At 41.5% G+C, this 20,984-nt stretch overlaps 1 protein-coding gene across 1 annotated transcript in view; it reads right to left on the bottom strand.

Moving 5' to 3' along the window:
* The window catches only part of LOC147464738 (protein CHAPERONE-LIKE PROTEIN OF POR1, chloroplastic-like), a 33,456-nt gene extending 22,374 nt beyond the window's left edge, over positions 1-11,082 (bottom strand). Inside the window, exons 1-2 of the mRNA XM_086516326.1 lie at positions 10,891-11,082; positions 10,649-10,758 (exon numbers count right to left, since the gene is read on the bottom strand). Coding sequence (XP_086372452.1) covers positions 10,649-10,758; positions 10,891-10,973 — 193 coding nt within the window. The 5' untranslated portion in view covers positions 10,974-11,082. The remainder of the gene's footprint in view (positions 1-10,648; positions 10,759-10,890) is intronic.
* Between the last annotated feature and the right edge of the window lie 9,902 nt (positions 11,083-20,984).

Raw genomic sequence — 20,984 nt, 5'->3', positions numbered from 1 at the left:
AATGGCATTGGCGCTTCTTTCACAAGAGCAGTTTCTTTGAGGAAGGAAGCCACAAAGTATCCTTTGACGTGGTGGCACTTCGTATGGGAGAGTTGGTCTTCCCAACCTCTCACGCGTTGCTCTTCGTATCCTTTCTCAGGTTAGGAAACTACCATCAATGATTCCATTGTATATACTACTTCTAACTTCATCTTTATATTCCTTGACACTTGTCACTCTCCTAATTTTGTGTGCATTGATGATTGTGCTCTTGCTTTGAGCACTGAGCAGGATTGCTCGACTGGAGCATGTGAGCGCAATTGGAGTGCTTACTCTCTCATACACACGAAGATTCGAAATCGCCTTAGCACTTCTTAGTTGGAGAAGTTGGTGTATTGCAGAGCCAACATGAGGCTCGTGCGGAGTTACCATTCTTTGGGGCAACCCAAACAGGTAAATTATCTCGATGTTGGCCACTTTAAACTCAACCTGCAAGCATATGCCATAAATAAGTCATTTTAACTTTATTTTACTCTTCAACAGGTTGATGCGACAGAGCTGAAAATGGTAGATGATCCTAGACCAGAGGAGGTGGACCGACAAATCAGAGACAAGCAAGAGCAGATTCTCAAAGAACTGCATAGAGAGCTCGAGAGCGTGGATCGTCGTGTGACTAGATCACGTGCACGAGCTCTTAGCCTTCCTCTATGCACGGTGGGAGGAGATCCAGACACTGTGAGACGAGAAAGTATTCGCGGGGGGAAGCTTCCTATTCGCTCCAATCGCAGGCGAGGAAATGAAGCTGTCCGGCTCATCCATGGAGAGATTGTTGATATGCTTGAGGAGGCTTGTGGTGCAAAGGTGCTTGTACCAGAGTTGACATATGCTAAGCCTGACCCTGAGTTTGATGAGGAGGGCAATGTCCTTGATGATGGGGGCTTGCTCACTATACCGACGATTCATCTTCCGCATCTGACACAGACTTTTGAGGCTGCACGTCTTAGTGCACACTGGTGACTGCATGCTTTGGAGGACAGGCTGCAACAGACTTTCATTGTTATCATGGCATTGTAGTATTTCACAATACTTTGTTTTGGATCTTGATTCAGTTTGTATGGTATATGCCGACTTCTGGCTGATGACATGGACATGATGTTTGTAGTTGTTATTTGGTTTTATGATTTATGGTCATTGGTTTTCTCATTGAGTATTGAGTCTTGAGTCATTAAGTTTTATGTTCAATATGTTTATTTTCAGCATTGCATTGTTAATGAGGCTGAATTTTGAAAGGTTTGTGAACTTAAATTTAGTGTAATTATCTTTTTTTACAAATGGTACGTACCTATCACGTACCTAAAGGTTGGTTCAGTACGGAAGTGCGTTCCGTACGTACCTAAACCGTACCGTACACTACGTACCTTTCCACCCTGCAGCACGACCCAAGCTTACTCCTCAGGAGCGGGCTCGCTTCATTAGGGAAGGGAAGTGCTTTGGATGCGGGGAAACTGGACATATCTCCGCAAAGTGCCCTAAAAAGGCATAGAAAGAACAGAACGACAAGGATGACGAAAGGCCTGAGAGTTCGAGAGCAGCTGAGGAACGTGGAAGAAAGGCAAGATGAAAACAGGACTGGTTCCAGATTGCGTGGGTACCGATCCCATCACGTTGGACGAGAGTACAGAACTTTGCCGAGCTTGGGGCAAAGTGAAAGACCAAGAAGCCCTGATCTTCTTTGATGGAGGAGCCAAGGCCAACTTTATTTCACCGGAATTGGCGCCACGGCTCGAGATCACTTCCAATCGGATGGGATGTCACGTGACACATCCAGCCCTATGTGTCCGTGGACAAGCTACAACATGATCAGGGTTCAGTCAGTCCAGTCAGTCTAGATTAGAAGTGATCTGGCACTTTTCTGAGCCTATTCATAGACCGTGCATGCCCAGTCACTTAGTGTAGATGCATATCCCCTCGTTGCACACAGCATGATCATCAGTATTTCCATCAGAATCCACTAGAATCAGTTAGGGGAATTTTCCAGTGATTTTAGGCTATTTTCCCTATTTTTGACATTTTTCGCTTATTAATTTAAGTGACTTTCCAACAAAAGTAGGTAGGGCAATTTTGCTAAGTTTGTATATAAGCAAACCCAAGTTAGCACTCAATGGTAGAAGAGGCAGCAGGAGCTCCACGCTGAACAGGCAACTTCTCAACAGAACCCCCCAGGAGACCTAGTGTTTTTGGAGCAGAAGCCTAAAGCTAGCGTTTTGGGATCAGATCAACCCTGCTATCACCAGCGTGTGACTACTATTTATCCTTTTTGTTGATTTCTTTCTTATTATCTATTTACTTTCACTTTTTGGAAACACCCCTCGGGAAATCTAACTGCTCTGCATTGCATAGCTAGTGTGGAACTGTCCAGAGGGAGTCCAGGCCTGAGGGCAAGAGAGCACTAAAGTTGGACAAGGACTATGGTTAGCCAAGTGGGGTCACTGACTAGCCAAAGTGGAATCCTTTGCTACAGAGGCTACATTTCAGTTCTAGATGTGGCCACAGTGTACAAAGAGGGTCGGATGACCTAGAAAGATACAATGGCAGCATCTCCTAAAATTTAGGGAACTGCTATTTTGGGACCTGAAAATGTGTTGGCGTCATTACCTCCGGAATGACAAAGGGAACATTTTCTTACTCTACCGTGAAGTCCACTGGGCAACCGGTTGGGAGATTTTTAGGCGGCAACCCCGAAACGGGAAAATGCTTGTAAATGTGCCAAGTGGGACAATTCTGTGCACTTTCCTCATGCAAAAAATTGGGCGCTGATTTTTAAGCTAGGAGAGGCTGATTTTCAGAATTTGTCACAGGTTAAGAGCTATGGAGTGCTGGCTTTCCCTCTTATGCACAGTGTGGTGCCAGGAGTGATGCCCTGCACGCTACGCACTGCCCTCTCTCTCCCCTTTGGCAGTATGTTATGCCCCACTAGTGGGCTCTTCATTTGACCAATGTACAGTTGTGTGGGTTCATGCGCGATTGCCGAGGCCAAGAGCCTCTTGCACAGGTACTGGATTAGCTAGCGGCTAATCCCCCCGCAGGTACAGGTGAATTCCGAGAGGTTTCACGCCAGAAATCTCGTCTGATTCAAAGGGCAAGTAGCCCTACAGGTGCGGGAGCTCGAGGACTTGCTACGGATGCGACCGGCACGCGAAACGGAGCCCGAAACAGTGAATTACAGCCTGCTGTGTATTTTTGCAGGTTTAGGGTTTTGGCCCTAAACGGACCCTAATACCCCCAGGAGGTTCGCGGACGCAAGGGGACCGCTGTACAGACGATCTGGCGCATTTTCAGGGCTGAAAACAGAGAATTCAGCGTGCTGCAGATTCTCGCCAGGTTTTGCAAAGTGCCCGTATGCGTCGGGAAAGTCATTTAATGCGTGGGAATACTGACTGTGAAGGGTTCTAGTACAGTTATGCTGCCGAAATCAGACCAGAACAGTCAAAATTCAGCCAAGGTTGTGCGGGGCAGCTTGGAAAGAACCACAGCGTTTATTCCCTCTTTTAAACAATAAAGAAATACCGAAAGGGGCGCCTAAGTTAGGGGCCAATCTGGTGTCGGTCTTCTCATACACGTGCATTCTAGCATCTGTATCCCATTCCCCTCTCTTGTGTCACTATAGCGCAGGTATAATAGACGACTGATAATGGGTGAAAACTAAATCAAGGTTTGAAGTAAAGTCTACCGCCCTTTTTGGATTGAACAGGCCGGTTACATGGTTCCATCGACGGGATTAAATCACTTTTTCCCATAGAAGTGAGCCTTGGTCAGGTTGGGCTTGAAGACGCAGGGGATCATAGACCAGACACAGGGAATTGTAATTATGGTTGACAGACCATATGATGTGACTGAAGAGGTTTCCTCTTCACAGGGTCAACAGACACATGAAGTGGGTGAGTCCTCAAGACCACCACAGACAGATGATGATATATTCACGACCCAGTAGGCTACTGCTGTGGCTATGTTCACACAAGTAATGCAGAATCCGAGGTTTTTAGCCTTTCTGCAACCTCCTGTTCCGTCTCAGCAAGTTGGGTCACTGGATCATATTCAAAAGCCTGTTAAGGCTCGAGCACAGGTGATTCATACTGCACAGTCAATGGAAACACCTGTACACTTGACGGAGAACATGCAGTCTCCACAACCTGTGCCTAAGGTGCAAGAACAGGTGGCTGAGATGCCAGTCTTTCAAGCTGTACCAGTTGAGTCCGCCACCTTTCAGCAGCCTATAGTTGGTTCTAATGGGCACGAAAGCAACCTACAGGCTATGCAACAGGTCTTCCCACCACCTTCAGTACGCCCTGGCTATTTTGGAGGTGGATCGGTATTCCAGAGCATGGCTGGTCATGCACCTGGAAATCAGTTTTACACGCCAGGAACAATGTTCGGGAGTGCTCAAACGATGATACCCAACCCCATGTATGGTGTCACGGGCATGCTACCAGGGTTTCAGAGCACTCAGGGCCAATTTGGGATGCCACAAGCAAATTTTGGTATGGCTGGAATTACAAATCAGCAGCCAAATATGGCGTTTCCAGGTCAACTTAATTGCGGTCAGGGAACACCAATGAACCCTAATAATGTTCCCATGTTTCAGTCACTTCCATATGACAATTTAACGCCGCTGGAGAGGCCAACTCCGTACAAAGAAGGTGGCAAAGGTGTGTCATTCACGACCTTTACAGGGTTTGATGACAGGAAGAAGGCTCTCTCATTCCTCCAGCAGTTTGACAAGGCCTATGCAGGGGGAAACTTTACAGAGGCTTCAAAGGTCCGCAAGGCAGCCACTTTCTTGACAGGGAATGCAGGACAATGGTGGACAACTTTATTGCTTCAAGGGCACGCTCCGTCCACATGGATTTACTTCAAGCAGATTTTTGCAGCAGCATGGTTATTTGATGACTTTGAAGCAGATGTCATGACAGAATGGCACAAGCTTAATGCTGCCACTTGCAGAAATCTGGATGATTACAATCGAAAGTTTTGAAAAGCTCTACTTCCAGTAACTTCCTATAGGTTTGTGCCATTGACAGAACAGATTGAAAAATATTGTTGTGGCCTATCCAAAGGATTGAGAAAATACTGCACGAAGACCAAAGTCACTACTTTGACGAAGCTCATCGAGGTAGCAAACAACTGGCAATGGTTTGCTCAAGGGAGAAGATTGTGAATTTAACACTGGCGTCAAGGCAGGATCAGGCAAGAAAAATTCAGCCAAGAAGCACGTTCCCAATGAGGCTCCGAAAGGGACTCAGGAGTCAGCCAATGCAGGGAAAGATAAAGCTACGGCTGAATCAGAAAAGGGACCAGCAAAGAAATGGAAAAGACGTTTTCCTCGCAAGTCAGAAGAGCAAAAGAAGGTCCTGAGGACAGAGAACAAATGCTTTATATGTGAGCAGCCTGGCCACATTGCTTACAACTGTCCTACAAAGAAAAGGCCAGCTGATTCTGATGACAAGGAGGACAAGAAAGGAAAGAAGCCCATGGCTGGTCTAGTGCCAGATATGGTGGGCGACAAGCCAAATTCAGATGCAAGTGAGCTTTGCAGAGCATGGGGAAAGGTCAGGGATCAAACAGTGCTTATCTTCTTTGATCCAGGTGCCAAAGCCAACTTTATTTCCCAGAATTGGCTTCAAAGTTGGGAATCAGACCTGAAGAGATGGGGTATACAGCAGAGGCAGGTTTGGCATGTCCTGGCCATACAGAGGCTGTGACACCCATCATTGGAAAGTTGCGTCTACATATCCAGTCCTATGTAGATGCTGAAGAATTTTACATCATGCCACTGGACGGATGTGATGTGTTGTTAGGTATTCCTTGGTTGTTTCGTGTACAGGGAATCATGGATACCTACAACAAAAAGATCACTGTACAGAGCAGGGGAAAGACTCACATTCTGGATGTAAAGCTTAAAGGGGAGTCTATTCCTACTGTATCAGCTTCTGCTATTACTTCTGTAATGAAAAGGCATCTTTCTGCGTACTTGGTTTTTGCACGTGAAGTGTCAGATTGTGATGAATCAAATTTATCTGTGCTAGATAAAGAAAGGTCAATGTTTTTACAACAGTATAGTGACTGTTTCTCCGATTCATTACTGTCTCAATTACCGCCAGAGAGACCCGAGGACCATGCGATAGATTTGGTGCCAGACAGTAGCCCACCAAATAAGCCTCTGTACAGGGTTAGTGCGGCTCAGCAGAAAGAGATAATGGGCCAAGTACAGGAGCTGTTAGAAAAGGGGCTGATTCAGCCCAGTTCATCTCCATTCTGTTCTCCAGTGTTGTTGGTGCAGAAAAAGGATGACTCATGGCGTATGTGCATAGACTACCGTGCACTGAACAAGAATACCATCAAAAGAAGGTCCTGAGGACAAAGAACAAATGCTTTATTTGTGAGCAGCCTGGCCACATTGCTTACAATTGTCCTACAAAGAAAAGGCCAACTGATTCTGAAGACAAGGAGGACAGGAAAGGAAAGAAGCCCATGGCTGGTCTAGTGCCAGATATGGTGGGCGACAAGCCAAATTCAGATGCAAGTGAGGTTTGCAGAGCATGGGAAAGGTCAGGGATCAAACAGTGCTTATCTTCTTTGATCCAAGGGCCAAAGCCAACTTTATTTCCCCAGAATTGGCTTCAAAGTTGGGAATCAGACCTGAAGAGATGGGGTATACAGCAGAGGCAGGTTTGGCATGTCCTGGCCATACAGAGGCTGTGACACCCATCATTGGAAAGCTGCCTCTACATATCCAGTCCTATGTAGATGCTGAAGAATTTTATATCATGCCACTGGACGGATGTGATGTGTTGTTAGGTATTCCTTGGTTGTTTCGTGTACAGGGAATCATGGATGCCTACAACAAAAAGATCACTGTACAGAGCAGGGGAAAGACTCACATTCCGGATGTAAAGCTTAAAGGGGAGTCTATTCCCACTGTATCAGCTTCTGCTATTACTTCTGTAATGAAAAAGCATCTTTCTGCGTACTTGGTTTTTGCACGTGAAGTGTCAGATTGTGATGAATCAAATTTATCTGTGCTAGATAAAGAAAGGTCAATGTTTTTACAACAGTATAGTGACTGCTTTTCCGATTCATTACCGTCTCAATTACCGCCAGAGAGACCCGAGGACAATGCGATAGATTTGGTGCCAGGCAGTAGCCCACCAAATAAGCCTCCGTACAGGGTTAGTGCAGCTCAGCAGAAAGAGATAATGAGCCAAGTACAGGAGCTGTTAGAAAAGGGGCTGATTCAGCCCAGTTTATCTCCATTCTGTTCTCCAGTGTTGTTGGTGCAGAAAAAGGATGACTCATGGCGTATGTGCATAGACTACCGTGCACTGAACAAGAATACCATCAAGAATAGGTTTGGTACCCCTATTGGGTTTCAGGGATACTGTGAGTTGACACTATTCTGCTGTAATGACTTTAAATTTGGAATTCCCGATAGTATGATACTAATTTGTACTTGACTTGTTTAAGTGCAGGAAGTGATAGACGAAATGACTGCAGCATTTTGGTGTGACAAATCTCTATAGACATGATTGCAATAAGGATTAGTTAATCGGGCATCTGTGAGGTCCCCATTGGATCTAGATGCGATTGCTAAATACGTTGCCGATTAATCATAGTCTGAGATTGGAATGACTGTTGAATGTGATTTGCCATGTGGTGTCCTGTGATGTCCAGTGATATCCTCTGATGACTGTCGATTGGTACATGTGCTAGATGTGTTGTTCCTAGAGCGTGGGTACTAACAATCAGTGTCTGCTAAAACAGCTTATGGCCTTTGTTTGTTTTGCAGGCGTAATCGAGGGCAATTACAATGCTTTCAAGAGGGGGGTATGTCACAAACTGGTGACGTATAATGGCCCTAGACACACTTATAAGTGGGGCAGCAGAGAACACACACACCTCGGCTGGCAACACCCGCGGAGACAGGGTGACCTGGCAGATTCCGAAAAATGCGGCGGAATTCACGCGAAGCTGCTGACGTGACAGTGCGTACGAAAAAAGCAGGCTGTATAGAATTCCAGCTTTTGCGCAAGCTGAATTTTATGCTGGCTGTTTTTGGGGAAGCTTTTGGACCAGTTGCTTTATTTAAGAGGCTTTTAAAAATTGACTGCTTTTCGGGCTTTGCTTATGGGCATCCCTTGTAACCTTTAAATATAAGCCCCTCAGAACTCAAAGCATCTGGACGTAGAGTCTGAGAGTGAGAACCCTCCCACTCTCTTGTACTTTGAACTTAGATTAATACAAAAAGAAATACCGAAAGGGGCGCCAGACTTTGGGGCCAATATCTCTAGGCACGGAACTCCATCGGGCCGTGTTGAATCAATTGTGAATTGTGAACTGTGTTGAAGTGAACCTCTGCTGTGTCGCGGTAGAATCTTGACTTAGAGTGTCCAAGTTTGTTACAATGAGAGCTGAAAAAACATGAATTCCCTCACCATCCACTTCCATGTTGCATCCAATAACCATACACATAACATACCAAAAGCTTTTTCCATTAGGGTGAGGTTTCTCCTCATCGGCAGGAGAGAGGATTCTCTCTCCCTACACTCTCATACAATAGAGAAAAAGCATAAGCTGTTTTTATTGCAAATCGCAAATTTGGAGAAGGGGGGGAACCGGGGGGGGGGGGGGGGGGGGGGCTTTTTTCTTGCAAACTATAATTATTGGGCTGCTTTTTGAGCGCCAGCCATTTTAAGAGCATATTGTGTGCACTGACACACTCAATGAATAGTTTAAGCACACACTTCGTACATACAGATTGCGACTTTGAAGAAGACTAATTGCAAATTCCCGCCGTCAATTGTACACGGTCAATCAATAGACAAATCCCCAACCGGGGGCGTCGATAGTGGCGATTCAAGGCGACCGATTCTCTTTCACAATCTTTGTCATCTCTCTCTTCAGTCTCTTGTTTTGTTCAATTATCAGATGCTTAGAAGAGTAAAAGTGTTTTAAGAGTTGCAAATTGTGGTAATTCACTATTTTTTGTCCGACCATTCGCCGAAAGTGGTTACATAAATCAACTGCTTCACCTCAAAAAGAGGGAGGGAGAGGGGCATGATGCAAGCGAGGGAATGCCATCTCACTCACTATCTTATTCATCCTCTCCACAAAGGATGTAGGTAAGAGAAGTTTGTTGTTGAACTGCTCTTAAGAGAGAGAAATGAATTAAATCAATACATACGCCTCCATTGTCCCTTCTCAAGATAGAGACTATAGAGTTATATTGGTCTTCAACTAGATTGATCCACTATTGAGAGAGAGAGAGAGAGAGAGAGAGAGAGAGCATTAGACTTGTTGGCAAGAAAAAATACATATAGCCCTCATGCTCAATATGGTATGCTATATGTATGTGTGGACCTTCACTATGGTTTTAAGACTTGAGGCCGTCTCCTAGATTTTAAAATTTCTTGGTTCTCATCTTATTTTGAGCAGAAGCTAAGGATCCACTCTTCATGTTGGTGCACTTAGGATATAGAAGCGACACTCTAGATATGCAATCGGCTACTATACATGCTTTGTGAAGGATTCTATCTTCTCTACTAATTGTTGAATGGCACTATGGGTGGGGCAAAACACTGATTGCTTGCATACCATGAGCCTTCAACAGCTAGTACGCTCATTGGCAGATCAATAGAGCTTCTCCACACCCTTCACAGTCAATGCGTTAAATTACCTGGCTATTCATTGAAGAGCGTCATATACTTGTTTCGAGGAATTGGCCTCGTACACGACTTTTCTTCCACCTCACATGGAGCAAGATTACTTCGGAAATATGGACCCACCAATGTGGTATATCCTAAATTCCTCTTATATACCACCTGTACCATTTGAATGGCTTTCCAGCTCCTCTACATCCGCGTAGTGATAGGCTCCTTCTAACACCCTAGGCACTCACCAGATACATCTCTGCTTCTACCAGGCCAAGATTTCCCTAGTTAGCTTTTGGCGATCAAACTGCTTGCCCCACAGCATAGAAGGCGGAATATGGAATAATAGCCACAATGACCCCAAAAAGAGGGCGCCACATAATCACGCCATTAAGGGGAAAACAAAGTGGCACGGCCAGGCATATCCATACAGCATCACACACGCGATTTGGGCAAGACTGGCATGATATATGGCAATGTATGGACTAGAACTACCTCACAAACAGCAACGAACAACCACAAAAACAACCCTCACCCCCTATCATCTGCCCCTGAAAGATGCCGGGGCTCGCACCTTGTACATACACGAGACGACTAACTTAAACACATGCAGGCATTAGCAAATAACACTAAGGCCTGAGCGAGCACTCCTATGATGGAACAATAGAGAGAGGGAGAGACCAAGGCAGTTTTGGCCATCACTATAAACATGATGCAGAAAAAATAACAAAATAAGCCAAACTAGAATGAGTGAAGGCTTCACTTTGTGAACACATATACATACACAGGTGCAGAGGAAATATGAATGGGATTAGCACAAGGCGCAAAACTCGTCTTACAACTTTTTTCCGTGACCGAGTAAGAGAAGAAACACAACTAAACTATTTCCTCTCAACAATTATTACAGGATTTTCACGGGATATTGTACAGGATTGAAAAACCTTGGCAGTAGAGAACAAGCTTACCTTCATCAGAAGAACCACCCAAAGCACATACTATTTTGTTGTGGTGATGGATGTGTCTGCTGCCTTTTTGGCCTGGCCAGAAAAAATGGAGCTCTCTGCAACCCAGAAACCTGGTTGTCCATTTCGAAAAAAATGCCTTTTAAAACCTAAACGTGTACTTCATGCCCATAAATCTGCGTGAGAAAACCTGTTTGTGGTTGTACATTTCAAGTTAAAACCCTCTTGAGCAGCTGAAATTGTACCTTGCAGACTGGGCAGACTCATGACCGTCTGGGCGACCCACAAGCGGGGCTGCCGGAGAGAGGGAAATTCTTAGACCCGCCATCTTCCCCTCTTCACATCCAAAATTGTAAATGGAGAGAGAGAGAGAGAGAGAGAGAGAGAGGGAGATGATACGAGTGCCCTCTATGGTCAAAAAATCATGGGACCCGATGAAACATGTCACATGCCTGACATTGGAGATGAGGTTGGCAATTGAGAGCTCACAACATAAGGTTAGGAGAGAGAGAGAGAGAGAGAGAGAGAGAGAGAGGTATGAAGGGAGTGCTTCAAGCTACAAATTTGAGAAAAACAAGCTCAAATGTGAACAGAAGATGAGCACTCAAGTCAGGTATGATGTCAAAACTCTTGTGCTTGCGAGGGCATTGTGTGCATCAAGGAAGGGTCCCTAGTGCCTCAGTGCTTTATCTCACATTGAAAGGAGTGCGAACTAGGCTAGATTGTTCTCATAAAAGTGCAAATTGCATACAAGGGGATAAGCTCAATCAATAAGGGTGTTTTCTCTTAGAGAAGAACGCACTTTTGTAACTGGAGCATTGTGGGTGGTATAATGGTAAAGTGCAAACCTCCAGATTCTTCCCACATCGTGATACATTGGCGTTGTAGGAAAGCCGTGTTCATTGTGTGGTCCAATGATTCATCATCGTGAAGCTACTATATTGCACGCCATCTTAGAAGCGAAGAAGCGAAGACAAGCTTTTAACATCGTAGAAACAATTCAATATACCTCAAAGATCTATTCGTTGACAAGTGTTGAAAACTCAAGAGAAGGAAAATTTTGGGTGGGGGTGCATTGTAATGCAATTTGTATTCTATAGCTTGATCGCATGCTTTTGACTCCACTCTCACTAAACAAAATCGATGAAGAAAAATGTGACTTGAGCCTCGAACTTCCACATTGAAGCCTAATGGCATGACCATTGGGTCAAAGAGTATACTACATGTAAGTAGAGAGAATAGGGAGATTGGCTCCATAGGTTATCTCAAAAAGACATTAAGGGATATCTTTTAAATGGCAATAAAGGGCTTTAAAATATGCTTTTAGATTGTGCTAAAAGAGCATTCCATAGAATTAGCTCCTCAAGCCTTGCATATCTGCCATCTACAAGATTTATGATCACAAAGTTTGGCTTTCATTCCCTTTACTCTAAAGCCTCAACAAAATCAAACATATTGGCAATGTTCAAGAATTCAATGTTGTAGGATATAATAACAAAACCAAATGGACCTAACATAGCAAAACTTGTATAAAGACAAGACAAGTCCACAATTTTGATGAACCCATTCGATTATAAACTATTAATAAGGTGCAAGATGATGGCTTTGTCCACTCGTGCACGATGTTTAGAGGGAAATCCAATAAGTTGGCAGATATTAAGGAGAATAGTATATAGCAATGTTGATTCTCATGCCAACATTTGGTTTTGACTTCCTCCTTTGTGGTTGCAAGGCCCATCCTCTTTCCAAAAAAATTGCAATGAGAATCCAACATATCAGGTTTAGTGCTCCCAAAACAAGATCATCTTTGAGGATGGCAAAAACCAAGTTTGGATCCTTCTTAGTTTTTGCAAGTTTGGCTCAAGAAGTAATCATATTAGAATTTTGATAAGAGCCTTTTATCTATTAAGATTTATCTCTAGTTATTTTTAATGGTGTACAGAGTTTCATGGTTTGATATTAACTAGCCCAATATGAGCCCCAAAAAGCATCTGAAGCGGACATCAATGATTTCCTCTTGGATAAAACACCAAGATGTATACTCGACTAGCAAAATCCTAGTAATAGTTAAATCTTGGGCTATTCACCTATGAGACTGCGTATTCAATTCTTGGCCTAGTAATGCAAACATAAACAAGGTAGCCAATGGTCTGTTGAGAGAAAAAGACATCAAAGTAGTCTTCGACATCATGAAGGGTAAGCTTCACATTTATTTCCATAGGAGTATCCATGGGTTTATAGACCTCAAAGTCGAATTATGCAAATGCAACATTGTCTCGATAGAGTTTGTTTGGCACAAAGCATATACCTATCACACCACTTAAAGTATAAGGCCCATGTAACAATGCAAGAATCCTAAGTGTGACATCTCAAGGGAAACATTCAAATCATTCTTAAATTAGCAGTGTGCTTCTCATTCAGTCCAGCTAGTAGCACGTTGTTTGAACAAAGAACAACAATAATGTGTCTCACTTTCAATGAGGGCTTGTGGCCAGATTGCACTCTAGTGCCCAAATCAATCATAAGGCCTCTAGGCCAAATGCATTCAAAAGTAGATGTGAAAGCCACATTGTATTCAACTTTGTAACTAGAAGTAGCCATAATAGGGTGCTTCTTTGTTAAAACAAGATGCATGAGTTACCTGGGAGAAATCAAGGCACCAATTGTGGGTACGCACGTGCCATAGCAATCAACCCTTATAAAATCACGTAAATCACATAGCTATCATACCCCCTTGGGCTAGAGCAAGTGGAGGATTTGTTTAACATCTACAAATTCTTAGACCCTAGGCTACGCATAAATTTGCTCACTTGTGAGACTACATACTAAACATCTAGCCTTGTAATCACATATAAATAAGGCAATCATCTATTGGGCATGAGCATGTAGGAGCATGTGGGTGAGCTCATGTGATAAAGACAAGCGAGCAACTACAAGGCATTGGATTAAAAAATAATGCAGCTTGGGTGGGTCAAGGGGAGCCCAAAAAGGGTCTGCAAGTTTGCAGATAGCGCCAAGCCAGTTTCGAGATGATGTCAAGAATGGAGGGTGTGTAAATGTTAAAAAGAGAAAACCAATAAGATCTTGTTCCCACAGAGACAAAGGCCTTTGAATGTGAACCCCCACGGCTAACTAGCGAGGGAGAGGGAGTCTCTTACATGATACAATAAAGAGAATGGCAAGAGGACAAATATGAGTGTCGAGGTTTGTAAATTTTTGCAATAATAATATCTTAACCCAAAAATGGCAATCATTTGCCATGCACACTCCCCAAAAAACATAATAATCACAAAATCCTCTTGTCATTGATGGATCAAGCATACAACCTTGATGTTCGAGCTTGCACACAAAAAAATATGTTCAATTTTATGCCACTTTAGCAATACAAGCACAAAATTACGGCCTCATTTTCTCTCATGAAGAGTGCCATATTCTATCAATAAAACACTTGACCTCATTCTAACTATCATAATCCATGCTTGAGCCCATGAATCATGCATTCACAACATGAAATGAGACGAATTGGAAATCATGCATGCACAAAGATTGGGCTTCAATTTCAAAATTGATGCAATTTGATTGCCATTTGGGTAGCACACTTAAACAATGCATATATTCCCTTCTTGGCCATTCTAAGACCAATCAAAATCATTGCAATATGAATTTCTCATCTCCAATAGCTCAAATCATCCAAACCCAATTGGATTTGTCATTTTGGTTTATATGGCTACTCACATTTGTACTTATAAACACACAAATCAATGCACTTTTGACCATACCAATGAACTTGGCATACATTGTAATGGTAGTGCACTTAAAATCATCCCCAAGTGAGAACCAATCGGGTCATTCATCTCAAATCCTTTGATGATACACACCAATCTTTAGCTCCATTAATCATTATGATTTGTAACCAAGACCAATCATTCATCTCAAATTTGGACATCAAATGCCATTGAGTAGGCACACACACCCAAATTTAGACCAAAACTATATGCAATTATTCCATCGACTTCACATTACATAGCTCAAATTGCATATTCAATCAAGCATGAATGAATGAATGAATGAATGCATGCATGCTTAATTTCTCAAAGATTAACACTAACTTGACCCAATCAAGCAATACTCACAATAAAAAATTAAGCACCAAAATTCAAAATTAGCTCTTTTGGCCATGCAATTAGGCCTATCCCTAATGTTTACATGCACATTTGATACATATTTTACAATCAACAAGCATTTGGGTGCCCCAATTGACCATCAATCATTCAATCAAGTGGTCTTCAATTGGGCACACACACTCTTTCTTTGCCCAAATTTTTGGCATTTAGGCTTATCCAATGATTGAATTTTCAGCACACACTAATTGCATTGAAGTTGGCCTCCCCAATCATCACATGCCAATCAAGGTACTCTAATCATATCACACACAAGTGACATTAAGCTCAAGGCCCTTAAACCTCCACATATTAAGCACACAATTAGACACAAAATCTAATCACATGACGAATAGTGCACACACTACACTAATCAAGAGAATTAGAGGAGTCATCAACTAATTGAAGTACTCATGGAAGAAGAGTGTTAAGATCAAAGAAAGAAGTCATTACATCTCTCAAATCTAGAATAATGAGAGTGCAAAACTACTTCATGACATAATGAAATATAGAGAAGGCTAGATTAATGAGCAAAATAGAGATTAGATTAATCAAGAAGAGCTACTCTAATTACAAAGGATTAGCACTAGCTTTCTAAGCATGGGCATTAAGCTCAAGGCTATGCCATCCATAAAGTGAACACTCAAGAGTGACTACTCAAGAATGGCTTCTCTTTAAGCATAGGGCTCTTTTATAGGTTTGGACCTCAATCCCTTCAACTATGGGATTAAGTTGAGCCATTTTGTCTAAATCTTATACAACATGGAACTCCTAAATGATCCCAAATCCTTATACAATGAATAGGAAATATTGTGCACAATAGCACATCCATAGCTTGGTGCATAATTGGTGTAGCATGTGTTAGCTGCTGCTAACACCTCATCTTTGGACCCTTCTTCACATTCTTTAATTGGTAGATCATCAATGAAAGGCACATGAGGAATAAAGTCCCTTGATACCTTATTCATGCCGTTCATCATATGAGCTATTGAATTAGTAGCACCGTGTGTGGTAGAGTGCACATCCTTACCAAAATGAGAGTTGTGCGCATCGTAGTAAGATCCTTTCTCTCCAAAGCTAACTAAGATTGATTGTATCAAGAGTAGAGATCACCCATATAGTAAATAAATCTACCTGCAAAGGCCTCAACAAATTCATTCACAATTGGGCCACCAATACCCACATTGCAGATTGTTACCTTGTTAACCAGCTACATATCATGTATGAACCTTAAAGTACCATTCTTCTTTGGCACAATGAACCATCAAGTGTAGTAGGGTGCAAATGATGGTTTCAAAATGCCCATTTGCATCTTCTCATTAAGCAAATCAATAATCTTTGGCAAGTGAGATTTTGGAACTGGAATGGGATGTAAGCTCCATGGCATCTTCTCATTAAGCAAATCAATAATCTTTGGCAAGTGAGATTTTGGAACTGGAATGGGATGTAAGCTCCATGGCATGTGAGGAACAATGAGTATGAACATAGGTGAAACAACACTCAGATCCACACACCCAATCTTGCTTGGATCAAAAGAAAAATATTTACCGTGGTTTTCAGGCATACCTTGAAAGCATTTAATCTCCTCTTCATTGAGGAAACCATCCTCTCCAATCTTCAACTGCTCCAATGTCTCCTTAGTAAATTTGTGTCCAATGTTCTTCTAATTTCTAAGTATAGGATGTCAAAAAGCTTCATTGAACATCCCATCACTTCCTTCTGGTAGAGGTGGAGCCAGTGGTCTCACTTTCTTGCAACCGTTTTGTACTTGGTCTCTACCCGTGCTTCAACTGCTTCATCTAAATCTTCCTTAATATGAATAAGTGCCGTGTATATGTCTAGTTCTTCATACATGTCCATTGAGTGCACTTTAACAATGTCAGTTCCACTTTGTAACCTGCTTTGCTTGATCTACTCAAGCTTTGGCATAGTATCAACATAAGATACCTCTTCAAAGATTCTTGAAATCATATCATCTAGCTCAAGCACATCAACACATCCCTGCAATTCACTTTGAATACTTGAAACATATTGTTTCTCCCACTTAGGCAGCTTATTAAATTTCTTGTAAGATAATGAACCCTTAGATGTCAACCCCAAAAGCCCTGAGAAGAGAAAGCTTCTCTTTGCAAGAACTTCTCCTCACTTGTACCACCCATAGTCCTGCTTTATAGTGGCACCCCAAGAAAATCCTATGCAAACTTGTGTTCTTTGAACTCCTTGCATATTTAGGGGAATGGGAAAAGATGACCTTGGGAAAAATAGGATGAATTTGCAGCTAGCTAATGACTATATTGCAAAATCTATTGGTATTTTGGAACAGGTGGTGATGAATTCTTGTGGAATCAAGCATGAGCATAAGTTTGCTATAGTAGATTTAGGTACTAAGAATAGCTATGATGTTATTCTAGGAAGGCCATTCATGCACCAGTTAGACATGGTTCACGACTAGAGCTATGATTATATGTACTTGTGCCACATGGAGACCAGGTCCACACTCATCAACCTAAGTGACCACAAATGCAAAGATGACAGAGAACACCCGTAGAGGATTTCAATTCTACAACTGCTACAGAATTTAAAGTACCTGCATTGCTAAACTCTAAATCTCACCTATGGATGTTTGGAGCTTCAAACTATGAAAATTTTATCAAGGACAAATGCAAGAGAACAAGCCCATTTGAGGATCCAGACTATATAACGGAGCATTTTCTCAAAGAAAGAATGGAGCCCTTGGAGTGAACTCAAATTAAGGCCACTTTAGATGTGTGCATCAAATGAGATCACAGCTACCAAGTTTTGTGATGAAAATGGCTTGAACTTATTTCCACATGATTAGAGTGGATCTAGGCGTGAATCACTGAGAAACAACCAAGATTGGTGAGGTGAAACAAGAAGTGGGGATTGAAGTATAGTGTTTGTGTATTTGAGACAAGATTTCTATTAGAGATCTTACCATGGAAATTGATTCAAGCCACATCTTGGAGAAAAATAAGGAATCAAGTGATGAATGTTACTATGACACTCTTGATACTCGAGGTACGTGGATCTTCGCATAGACAATGAAAAATTAGAAGGTCATGAGAGTGATCTTGAACACAATCAAAACAATTCTTTGATTTTTCAAACCAAAAACCTAGAAGACAACAATGTTACAGAAATAAGCACTCAAAAAAGAGGATGAGAAACAATCCAATGCCATATATCAAAGGGAAACAATCATACTTGAAACTAGTGGGAGCCCTTGATTGCATAAATGACAAGTTAACTAGAAAGGAAACAACACCTTCTCAGCCAAACAAATTGAAACAAAAAAAGGGACAAACAATAAAACCTCCAAAAGACGCATCAAAGACAAGCTAGTGAACCTAAATGGACAAAAGTTTAGCAAAAAAAGAAGTATAGGGAATTGAAACGCACACTTAGAGAGGTTTGGACAACAAAAATGGAAACTGATGATGAAAATGGGAAAGAATTGAGAAAGTATGGAATAAGTGTATCCTCTCATTACAAAAAGTACACTATTCATGATTGCAAAACCATCATTGAACAACCAATGAGGGAGAAGGTTGAACCAAGAAAATCTTATGTTGGACTTGAGAATGGTAAAAGGATAGATCTAGCAAAGCCATGCAAAGAGCCTAAAGTTTCTTATATTTCTATGGATCTAACACTTGACAAGGAAGAATTGTTGATCTAGACGCTCAAGGAGTATAAGGATGTGTTTGCGAGGTCTTATAAAGACTTGAAAGGGGTTGATCCTTCCATTTGTCAGCATAGAATTCCCTTAAATTGTGATGCTAAGACAAGGAGACAAAAATATTAAACTTACAATGAGACATTTGCAAAGAAAATCAAAGACGAGATTGATAAGCTAAAGGAAGGTGAGTTCATTTACGAATAGAGCACATGGATTGGGTATCCCCAATTGTAGTGGTACCTAAAAACAATGGCAAGTTAAGAGTGTGTGTCAATCTTAAAAAAGTAAATGAAGCTACTATCCATGATAGTTATCCTCTTCCTATCAATGATCATGTCTTGAAAAGAGTAGTGGGGAAGCACACATACAATTTTTTGGATGGATTTTCAGGTTATAATCAATTGGTGATTAAACCAAAAGATTAGCACAAAACAACCTTTGTGACTCAATGGGGCATGTTTGCTTATGGGTTGATGCCATTTGGGCTGACAAATGCACTTACCACATTCCAAAGACTCATGGATCAAGCTTTCAGATAGCGCTTGCATATATTTTTAGAAATGTAAATGGATAACTTATTTGTGCACTCAATGTTATGCAAAGACCATATAGAACACCTAAAAAGAGTTTGGAAATTTGACACCTATCGAATCTACCTGAATCCAAGAAAATGAGTTGTCATGGTTAGGTAGGACAAGATCCTAGGTCATATTGTGTCCACAAATGGAATATCCATGCATATGGACAAAATCAAGGTGATTGTGGATATGCCACATCTAAAAATAGCGAAGGAGTTCCAATCATTCATGGGACATTGTGGTTAATACTGAAAATTTGTTTACATGTATGCAATCATTGCCAAGCCTCTCTATGGTTTGATTGTAACCTTTGATTGAGCTGGATATTGTGAGAAATTAGTTTAAAAGTTGAAGCAACCATTGGTATCATCACCAATTCTCACGGCACCATATTAGAGCAAATTTTCATGTTCATGTAGATGCCTCTGCTTTTGCCATTGGATGTATCCTGGCACAACCTGGTGAGGGAGTTATGGATTTTTTATGGATTTTTAATATGCTATGCTAGCCTTCAACTGAACAATGTTGAACAAAATTACACAACTATGAAAAGGGAAGGATTGGGAATGGTTTATGTTATGAAGAAATTTTTGCATTATTTCCTAGCCAACCAATTCATTTTCTTTGCGGATAACCCAAGCACTATTGTATCTACTCAACAAGCCATGCAACACATGCCGAATAGTGAGATGGCTCATCCATTTTGCTTGAGTTTGATCTCTTATAACCTAGAAATGATACATAGGTGGAGTGATAATATATTCCTAGTTTTGTCTATAGGACAATTGTCAATAGACCATGACAAAATAGATGACAGATGCATAATTGAGCAAAGAAATCCTTTCCAACTACGTAGTGGATGACTATATGTTAGGAGTTTGGATGGCATCTTGCAGTTGTGCATCAAAGCCTTTGATATTCCTTTGTACTTGAAGGAAGCACGTGTCATGATGGACTTTATCCATCATGGGAAAATCAAAACGTATCAAAATTTGATGAGAATGGGAGTTTTTGTCCTAGTATGAAATTTGATGCACACATGTGTGTTAGGAATTGCAAACCATGTGCATGCATAATCAACTCACACTTTGTGCATCAAAAAATGAGTACATACCAATCTTACATGGGGAAAGCACATTCACAGCAAGTGAGAGGTCATCTTTCAACATATAAAAGGGCTAAGGCTATTATGTTTGTCAAAATTTATTGATCTACAACTCTTCGTGGATGCTGGAGCATTTGTGAAGCGGTGTGATGAGTGTCAACAAAGAACAAAAATTCCCATAAAAGGTATGAAATACTGATGAGACTGATGGTAGGAGCACGTGTATTTTCCAAGTAGGGTTCAAATTTTGGGTCCCATAGCACCGTCGGCTTACAGAACTCATAAAAAATATATCATAGTAGTCACATACTATTTGACCAAGTGCGTAGAAGCTAAAACCACACAAAAATATGATGCATGCACCACAATACATTCTTATATGAAAATGTTTTCACATGTACAATCTGCCTATAGAAATTGTTAGTCATCGAGGGACATATTTTGTTAATGAAGTCATTGAGTACTTTCTTGATGAATTCATTGTCATACATAGAAAATTGGCCTCGTATCACCCACAAGATAATGGTCAATCCAAGAGCAGCAACAAAGTCTTGTGCATAGTTCTCACTAAAATTGTGAAAAACAATAGATTGGATTGGGATCAAAAGTTTTACTCCGCTATTTGGGATTACAAAGTTGCATACAAAACTATTTTAGGGACTACATCTTATAACATGGTGTTTGGACTTAATGCAATATTACCCATAGAATTTTTGGTTCCAACCTTGGGAGTAGCCAATAAACTTGAATGGACTAGACATGAATGGTCTGACCGTCTAATTGACTTAGAAAATTT

Source organism: Adiantum capillus-veneris, chromosome 1 (assembly GCF_014529385.1).
Source record: "Adiantum capillus-veneris isolate H3 chromosome 1, ASM1452938v2, whole genome shotgun sequence".
NCBI lineage: Eukaryota > Viridiplantae > Streptophyta > Polypodiopsida > Polypodiales > Pteridaceae > Adiantum > Adiantum capillus-veneris.
The sequence above is the reverse complement of the archived record's forward strand: the minus strand, read 5'-3'. Positions and strand labels throughout refer to the sequence as shown.